Source organism: Etheostoma spectabile, unplaced genomic scaffold, assembly GCF_008692095.1.
Source record: "Etheostoma spectabile isolate EspeVRDwgs_2016 unplaced genomic scaffold, UIUC_Espe_1.0 scaffold00009684, whole genome shotgun sequence".
NCBI classification, from domain to species: Eukaryota; Metazoa; Chordata; class Actinopteri; order Perciformes; family Percidae; genus Etheostoma; species Etheostoma spectabile.
The window spans coordinates 1-10,000 of NW_022603735.1; the positions used below are offsets into that span (position 1 = coordinate 1).

Below are 10,000 nucleotides of genomic sequence, written 5' to 3' on the forward strand. Positions count from 1 at the left end.
ATGGGCCATTAAGTAATAATATGGGCCCTTTAATAATAATATGGGCCATTAAGTAATAATATGGGCCCTTAATATTAATATGGGCCCTTTAATAATAATATGGGCCCTTTAATAATAATATGGGCCATTAAGTAATAATATGGCCCTTTATATTAATATGGGCCCTTTAATATTAATATGGGCCCTTTAATAATAATATGGGCCATTAAGTAATAATATGGGCCCTTTAATATTAATATGGGCCCTTTAATATTAATATGGGCCCTTTAATAATAATATGGGCCCTTTAATATTAATATGGGCCCTTTAATATTAATATGGGCCCTTTAATAATAATATGGGCCCTTTAGTATTAATATGGGCCCTTTAATAATAATATGGGCCCTTTAATATTAATATGGGCCCTTTAATAATAATATGGGCCCTTTAGTATTAATATGGGCCCTTTAATAATAATATGGGCCCTTTAATATTAATATGGGCCCTTTAATAATAATATGGGCCATTAAGTAATAATATGGGCCCTTTAATATTAATATGGGCCCTTTAATATTAATATGGGCCCTTTAATAATAATATGGGCCCTTTAGTATTAATATGGGCCCTTTAATAATAATATGGGCCCTTTAATATTAATATGGGCCCTTTAATAATAATATGGGCCCTTTAAAGGGAAACTACCATTATTTTCAACCTGTTTTTGTGTCTACTTGACTATGTGATGTCACTATGTCACCATTGTTTTCATCAACGATTGTAGACCCATCCCTCCTTGTGACTGACTGTTTTTCTCCTCTAATAATAATAATAATAATAATATTATAAATAATAATAATAATAATAAAACCTTTGGCTGTAAAAAGACATCTACCATGAGTGACCACCCCCCCCCCCCTGCCCCCCCCAGCCCCCTTAAGATCAAGGTGCTACCGGCCCACGACGCCAGTAGGTGCGAGCCAGCGGTCCGGGTCTGAACGCGTCCGGCGTCCCCGCCAGTCTGCCCGTTGAGTTCACCATCGACGCCAGAGACGCCGGAGAGGGACTCCTCACGGTCCAGATCCTGGTGAGACGCATTCATGTCTCTGTGTGTGATGCTGGTCTTACAGGAGATGTGTTCAGTGCATTCTGGGCGTGCTGGTCTTACAGGAGGTGTTGGTCAGGTGCATTCTGGGCGTGCTGGTCTTACAGGGAGGTGTGTTCAGTGCATTCTGGGCGTGCTGGTCTGACAGGGAGTTGTTTCAGGTGCATTCTGGGCGTGCTGGTCTTACAGGGAGGTGTGTTCAGGTGCATTCTGGGCGTGCTGGTCTTACAGTGAGGTGTGTCAGGTGCATTCTGGGCGTGCTGGTCTTACAGGGAGTGTGTTCAGGTGCATTCTGGGCGTGCTGGTCTTACAGGAGTGTGTTTCAGGTGCATTCGGGCGTGCTGGTCTTACAGGGAGGTGTGTTCAGGTGCATTCTGGGCGTGCTGGTCTTACAGAGATGTGTTCAGGTGCATTCTGGGCGTGCTGGTCTTACAGGGAGTGGGTTCAGTGCATTCTGGGCGTGCTGGTCTTACAGGGAGGTGTGTTCAGGTGCATTCTGGGCGTGCTGGTCTTACAGGGAGGTGTGTTCAGGTGCATTCTGGGCGTTCTGGTCTTACAGGGAGGTGTGTTCAGGTGCATTCTGGCGTTCTGGTCTTACAGGGAGGTGTGTTCAGGTGCATTCTGGGCGTGCTGGTCTTACCGGGAGGTGTGTTCAGGTGCATTCTGGGCGTGCTGGTCTTACAGGGAGGTGTGTTCAGTGCATTCTGGGCGTGCTGGTCTTACAGGAGGTGTGTTCAGGTGCATTCTGGGCGTGCTGGTCTTACAGGGAGGTGTTTCAGTTGCATTCTGGGGTGCTGGTCTTACAGGAGGTGTGTTCAGGTGCATTCTGGGCGTGCTGGTCTTACAGGGAGGTGTGTTCAGGTGCATTCTGGGCGTGCTGGTCTTACAGGGAGGTGTGTTCAGGTGCATTCTGGGCGTGCTGGTCTTACAGGGATGTGTGTTCAGGTGCATTCTGGGCGTGCTGGTCTTACAGGGAGGTGTGTTCAGGTGCATTCTGGGCGTGCTGGTCTTACAGGGAGGTGTGTTCAGGTGCATTCTGGGCGTGCTGGTCTTACAGGGAGGTGTTTTCAGGTGCATTCTGGGCGTGGCTGGTCTTACAGGGAGTGTGTTCAGGTGCATTCTGGGCGTGCTGGTCTTACAGGGAGGTGTGGTTCAGGTGCATTCTGGGCGTGCTGGTCTTACAGGGAGGTGTGTTCAGGTGCATTCTGGGCGTGCTGGTCTTACAGGGAGTGTGTTCAGGTGCATTCTGGGCGTGCTGGTCTTACAGGGAGATGTTTCAGGTGCATTCTGGGCGTGCTGGTCTTACAGGAGGTGTGTTCAGGTGCATTCTTTGCGTGCTGGTCTTACGGAGGTGTTTCAGGTGCATTCTGGCGTGCTGGTCTTACAGGGAGGTGTGTTCAGGTGCATTCTGGGCGTGCTGGTCTTACAGGGATGTGTGTTCAGGTGCATTCTGTCTGGGCGTGCTGGTCTTACAGGAGGTGTGTTCAGGTGCATTCTGGGCGTGCTGGTCTTACAGGGAGGTGTGTTCAGGTGCATTCTGGGCGTTCTGGTCTTACAGGGAGGTGTGTTCAGGTGCATTCTGGGCGTGCTGGTCTTACCGGGAGGGAAAAACTATTGGTGAAATAACTTTAACATATATGTAAATATATTTACATAAATTTACATATATGTAAATCTATTCTCTAACTTCCTGTCTTTGTGTCCAGGACCCGGAGGGGAAACCCAAGAAGGCGTCCATCCGGGACAACCGGGACGGGACGTACACGGTGTCCTACGTCCCCGACACGGCCGGACGCTACACCATCACCATCAGATACGGGGGGGACGAGATCCCGTCCTCGCCGTACCGCGTCCTGGCGCTGCCCACCGGGGACGCCAGCAAGTGTCTGGTCACAGGTCAGGCTCCGCCCACAGGTGCTCTGGCAGCCAATCAAACGTGAAACAGGAGCGTCTTCTAGGTCTCACGCTCAGAGACACCCAGCGTCTTCTAGGTCTCACGCTCGGAGACACCGAGCGTCTTCTAGGTCTCCGCTCAGAGACACCGAACGTCTTCTAGGTCTCACGCTCAGAGACACCGAGCGTCTTCTAGGTCTCACGCTCAGACAACCGCGTCTTCTAGGTCTCCGCTCAGAGACCCGAACGTCTTCTAGGTCTCACGCTCAGAGACACCGAGCGTCTTCTAGGTCTCACGCTCAGAGACACCGAACGTCTTCTAGGTCTCACGCTCAGAGCCACCCAGCGTCTTCTAGGTCTCACGCTCAGAGACACCCAGCGTCTTCTAGGTCTCACGCTCAGAGACACTCAGCGTCTTCTAGGTCTCATGCTAGGAGACACCCAGCGTCTTCTAGGTCTCACGCTCAGAGACACCGAGCGTCTTCTAGGTCTCCGCTCAGAGACACCGAACGTCTTCTAGGTCTCACGCTCAGAGACACCGAGCGTCTTCTAGGTCTCCGCTCAGAGCCACCGAACGTCTTCTAGGTCTCACGCTCAGAGCCACCCAGCGTCTTCTAGGTCTCACGCTCAGAGACACCCAGCGTCTTCTAGGTCTCACGCTCAGAGACACCCAGCGTCTTCTAAGTCTCATGCTAGGAGACACCCAGCGTCTTCTAGGTCTCACGCTCAGAGACACCGAGCGTCTTCTAGGTCTCCGCTCAGAGACACCGAACGTCTTCTAGGTCTCACGCTCAGAGACACCGAGCGTCTTCTAGGTCTCACGCTCAGAGACACCGAGCGTCTTCTAGGTCTCCGCTCAGAGACACCCAGCGTCTTCTAGGTCTCACGCTCAGAGACACCGAACGTCTTCTAGGTCTCCGCTCAGAGCCACCCAGCGTCTTCTAGGTCTCACGCTCAGAGACACCGAGCGTCTTCTAGGTCTCCGCTCAGAGACACCCAGCGTCTTCTAGGTCTCACGCTCAGAGACACCGAACGTCTTCTAGGTCTCACGCTCAGAGACACCCAGCGTCTTCTAGGTCTCCGCTCAGAGACACCCAGCGTCTTCTAGGTCTCACGCTCAGAGACACCGAGCGTCTTCTAGGTCTCCGCTCAGAGACACCCAGCGTCTTCTAGGTCTCACGCTCAGAGACACCGAGCGTCTTCTAGGTCTCCGCTCAGAGACACCCAGCGTCTTCTAGGTCTCATGCTAGGAGACACCGAGCGTCTTCTAGGTCTCACTCATGTGTGTATATGTATATATAATGTATATATAATGTATATATATATTGTGCTTTACTGTATACTGTACATAGTAGTATTGTATACTGTGTCCCAGCGTCTGACCCTGTTGTCTTCCTGCAGTGTCGATCGGGGGACACGGACCAGGTGAGGACACTTCTTTCTAAAATATCTTGTTGTGCAGACGTTGCCTTTTGTTTGTATTGTATTTGAAATTAAAAAGTTTAACGTTTTTTATTTGAAACTTCAAAGTCAAAGATTTCAATTTTGTACATTTTGTATTTTTTTTAAATTTTTAACTAATTTTTTTTAAATTTATAATTTGATGTTTGTATTGATAATCAGCTGATTCTCCATGCCTAGCGTTCTGATTGGTTGGAAATGTAATAGTATGAATTTTTTATTTGAAAGTTCAAAGTCAAACATTTGAATTTTTAAATTAAAAAAAAAAAATGTTATGAAAAATTTGTAAATTTTTTTAAATAAATATAAAATTTTAATATTTTTTATTATTAAAATTTTAATAAAATTGTCTTTTTGAAATTACAATTTTTAATTTAAATTTTTTTTTTATTAAATTTTTAATTTAAAACTTTTTTTTAAATTTAAATTTTTATTTAAAATGTTTTTTAAAAATTTAAATTTTTAATTTAAAATGTTTTTTAAAAAATTTTAAATTTTTAATTTAAAGTTTTTAATGAAAGATTTGTAATTTAATTTAATTTTTTTTTTTTTTTTATTAAAATATAAAAATTTTAATTTTTTTTAAAATTTATTACATTTTTTAATAAAATTGTTTTTTTCAATTAAATTTTAAATTTAATTTTTTTTTTTAAATTTAAATTTTTAATTTAAAATGTTTTTTTAAAAAATTTAAATTTGTAATTTATTTAATTTTTTTTTTTTTAATTAAAATATAAAAATTTTTAATTTTTTTTTTAAATTATTACATTTTTTAATAAAATTGTTTTTTTCAATTAAAATTTTAAATTTAATTTTTTTTTTAAATTAAAATTTTTAATTTAAAACTTTTTTTTTAATTTAAATTTTTAATTTAAAATTTTTAAAAACATGTTTTTATTTAAGTTTTCCATTGCTAGTCAGCTGATTGTGGGTGCCTAGCGTCCTGATTGGTTGCTAGTCAGCTGATTGTGGGTGCGTAGCGTCCTGATTGGTTGCTAGTCAGCTGATTGTGGGTGCGTAGCGTCCTGATTGGTCGCCGTGTTGTCAGGGTCAGGTATCGGGTCGACCATCCAGATCGGCGAGGAGACCGTCATCACCGTGGACGCAAAGGCTGCTGGGAAAGGGAAGGTGACGTGCACGGTGTCCACGCCGGACGGCGGCGAGCTGGACGTGGACGTGGTGGAGAACGCCGACGGGACCTTCGACATCTACTACACGGCGCCGCAGCCCGGCAACTACGTCATCACCATCCGCTTCGGGGGGGAGCACATCCCCAACAGCCCCTTCACCGTGGTGGTGGGGACCGCCGCCAACTGTGTGTGTGTGTGTTTGTGCATGTGCGTATGTGTATAAATGTGTGCATGTGTGTGCATGTGTGTGTTCCCTAAAGCTTGTGCCTTGTCCCCAGTCAGGCGGGGGACACCGGCCCTTTAAGAGAGGAGCCCAGTGACACGCTGTAGGTTTATATCATTTCTGCACTGCTGTCTGGATCACAAGTGCACCTAAAATCTGCTGCCAGGGGCCAGATAAACCTGCTGCCAGGGGCCAGATAAACCTGCTGCCAGGGGCCAGATAAATCTGCTGCCAGGGGCCAGATAAACCTGCTGCCAGGGGCCAGATAAATCTGCTGCCAGGGGCCAGATAAATCTGCTGCCAGGGGCCAGATAAACCTGCTGCCAGGGGCCAGATAAATCTGCTGCCAGGGGCCAGATAAACCTTCTGTCAGGGACAGAACTGAGGGACAGAAGACCTTTCTTTTTGATGCTGCCTTTCTTTAAATGACTGCTCATGTCTTAAATTTCTTCTTTTTCTTCTTCGTTTTATGTGTCCTAATGTTTCTATTTTGTTATAAACTGTCTATTCATGTGTTTTATTGATTTTTAATGCTTAACTCTTTGTACTTGTGTTTTATCTGTTTAACTGATTTTATGTAAAGCACTTTGAATCGCCCTGTTGCTGAAATGTGCTCTACAGATAAAGCTGCCTTGCTTTATTATATACATAATATATATAATATACATAATATATATAATATATATAATATATATAATATATATAATATACATAATATATATAATATATATAATATATTATATATTTTATATATTATATAAAATATATATTTATTATATATATGTATTATATATATTATGTAGCTCTATATAGATCTCTGCTGTTTGCTTCCAGTCTGCAGCTGATCAATAACAACCTACATTCAGCGTGGATCATTAACCCCCCCCCCCCCCCCCCCCACTAACAGGTCAGTCTCTATGGGGGGGGGGGGGGGGTCATGCTCTAGTTTTCAGCAGATTAGAACTGACTGCCCCCCCACGAGCGATATCCCGAGGTCAGTGGGCGTGTCTAACTGTGTCTCCGGTCCAGGCCACAGACGCCGGTGAGCGGGGACGGGGACTCGGTGCTGCGACCCTTCAGCCTGGTGATCCCCTTCAGGGTCCAGACCGGGACCATCTCAGGTGGGGGGTCTGTCTCTGTGTTGTGGTGTGTGTGTGTGTTGTGTTTGTGTCTCTATGGTGTGTGTGTGTGTGTGTGTGTGTGTGGTGTGTGTGTGTTTTGTCTTTGTGTCTTTGACTTTGTCACCTTGTTTCCATGGTGATGGTGTTTGTCCCCCCCCCCCAGGTGAAGTGCGGATGCCGTCCGGCCGACCGCCGGCCCCCGCATCACGGACAACCAGGACGGGACGGTCACGGTGGAGTTCTCCCCCAGCGAGAGGGGGCTGCACCAGATGGACATCAGTCTGATGGTACCCCCATCCCAGGTACACACACACACACATATACACATACCACACACACACATATACACACACACACATACATACACACACACATACATACACACACCACACACAGGTATACACACACACACACATTCACACACAGACACACACAGACCACACATATACACACACACACACACATACACACAATACACACACATATACACACGTACACACAAACACACATATATACACACACTCACCACAGACACACACACACACATTACACACCTATACACACATATACCACACACACCCACACCCACACACTCACAGAGACACACACACATACACACATATACACACACACCACACACACAACACACACAGACTTAGAGACACAAAAACCACACACACACTCACACACACACACACACACACACATATACACACACACACACACACACACACACACACTCACAGAGACACACATATACACACACACTTGTGTGTTGTTGTTGTGTTTCCTACCTGGGGGGTTGTGTGTTGTTGTGTTTCCTACCTGGGGGGTTGTGTGTTGTTGTGTTTCCTACCTGGGGGGTTGTGTGTTGTTGTTGTGTTTCCTACCTGGGGGGTTGTGTGTGTTGTTGTGTTTCCTACCTGGGGGGTTGTGTGTTTTGTGTTTCCTACCTGGGGGGTTGTGTGTGTTGTTGTGTTTCCTACCTGGGGGTTGTGTGTTGTTGTGTTTCCTACCTGGGGGTTGTGTGTTGTTGTTGTGTTTCCTACCTGGGGGTTGTGTTGTTGTTGTGTTTCCTACCTGGGGGGTTGTGTAGTTGTTGTGTTTCCTACCTGGGGGGTTGTGTGTTGCAGGAAGTCCGCTCCAGTTCTACGTGGACGCGGTTGACAGCGGTCATGTGACGGCGTTCGGCGCCGGGCTGACTCACGGCACCGAGCACCGAGCGGCCGCCTTCACCATAGTCACCAAGGACGCCGGAGAAGGTACACACACTGTACTGTGGTATTATACACACACACACACACACACACACACACACACACACACACACACACACACAGAAACACACACATATCCAGACACAAAAACTCAACAAAAACTCAACAAAATCTTCCGAAGTTTTTGGGGGAAAAGCTTAAAATGTTGTGTAAAAGTGAAGCAGCGCTCCAGAGAGAGCCCCAGACCTTCAGGTGTGTCTGTCCCTGCAGGCGGGCTGTCTCTGGCCGTGGAAGGCCCGTCTAAAGCCGAGATCAGCTGCAAGGACAACAAGGACGGGACGTGCACCGTGTCCTACCTGCCCACCGTCCCCGGAGACTACAACATCATCGTCAAGTTCGATGACAAGCACATCCCCGGCAGCCCCTTCACCGCCAAGATCACCGGTACCAAAATGCTAAAAGTAGTGATTATTTACATGGAGTCTGGTGGAGAAATGCTGCTCTATACACGCTAAAAGTAGTGAATTATTTACATGGAGTCTGGTGGAGATATGCTGCTCTATACACGCTAAAAGTAGTAATTATTTACATGGAGTCTGGTGGAGATATGCTGCTCTATACACGCTAAAAGTAGTGATTATTTACATGTAGTCTGGTGGAGATATGCTGCTCTATACATGCTAAAAGTAGTGATTATTTACATGTAGTCTGGTGGAGATATGCTGCTCTATACACACTAAAAGTAGTGATTATTTACATGGAGTCTGGTGGAGATATGCTGCTCTATACACACTAAAAGTAGTGGTTATTAACTGGAGTCTGGTGGAGATATGCTGCTCTATACACGCTGCTCTATAAGTAGTGATTATGTACATGGAGTCTGGTGGAGATATGCTGCTCTATACACACTAAAAGTAGTGATTATTTACATGGAGTCTGGTGGAGATATGCTGCTCTATACACGCTAAAAGTAGTGATTATGTACATGGAGTCTGGTGGAGATATGCTGCTCTATACACACTAAAAGTAGTGATTATTTACAGGGAGTCTGGTGGAGATATGCTGCTCTATACACGCTAAAAGTAGTGATTATTAACATGGAGTCTGGTGGAGATATGCTGCTCTATACACGCTAAAAGTAGTGATTATTTACATGGAGTCTGGTGGAGATATGCTGCTCTATACACACTAAAAGTAGTGATTATTTACATGGAGTCTGGTGGAGATATGCTGCTCTATACATGCTAAAAGTAGTGATTATTTACATGGAGTCTGGGGGGTTTGGTGATGGGGTTTCCTGTTAAAGTAAAAGGACCTTATTCTTTTACTAGTTTGAAATGATGCTGTGTTATAATGTTTTCTGATTGGTTAATCTCCAGGTGATGAGTCTATGAGGACGTCTCAGCTGAACGTTGGAACGGCGACAGACGTTTCCCTAAAGATCACGGAGACGGACCTGAGCAGCCTGACGGCGAGCATCAGAGCGCCGTCAGGACACGAGGAGCCGTGCGTGCTGAAGAGGCTCCCCAACAGACACATTGGTGGGGCCACGCTAACGCTAACCGCTAGCTACAAGAGGCTAACCTTGCTAACATGAAATACATTTTGATTTTAATTTAGTTATTTATTAACCCAATTTTTATGTTTTTTTAAATAATTAGAAATTTGTTTCATTGGTTATAATTTTTAAAATTTAAATTGTTTTAATTTTTTTAATTTTTTTAATTTTTTTAATTTTTTTAATTTTTTAATTTTTTTAATTTTTTAATTTTAAATTTTAAATTTTTTAAATTTTTTAAATTTTTTATTTTTTATTTTTTAATTTTTTTAATTTTTTTAATTTTTTTAATTTTTTTAATTTTTTTAATCTTTTT

At 44.5% G+C, this 10,000-nt stretch overlaps 1 protein-coding gene across 1 annotated transcript in view; it reads left to right on the plus strand.

Annotated features, from left to right (window-relative positions):
- The first annotated feature begins 872 nt into the window (after positions 1-872).
- Positions 873-10,000, plus strand: part of LOC116679177 (filamin-C-like) — a 19,535-nt gene continuing 10,407 nt past the window's right edge. The window contains 14 exon segments of the mRNA XM_032508862.1: positions 873-945; positions 948-1,063; positions 2,788-2,977; positions 4,376-4,399; positions 5,484-5,731; positions 5,848-5,891; positions 6,742-6,814; positions 6,816-6,909; positions 7,073-7,093; positions 7,096-7,188; positions 7,191-7,211; positions 8,043-8,171; positions 8,397-8,570; positions 9,506-9,667. Of these exon segments, the coding sequence (XP_032364753.1) occupies positions 873-945; positions 948-1,063; positions 2,788-2,977; positions 4,376-4,399; positions 5,484-5,731; positions 5,848-5,891; positions 6,742-6,814; positions 6,816-6,909; positions 7,073-7,093; positions 7,096-7,188; positions 7,191-7,211; positions 8,043-8,171; positions 8,397-8,570; positions 9,506-9,667 (1,462 nt within the window).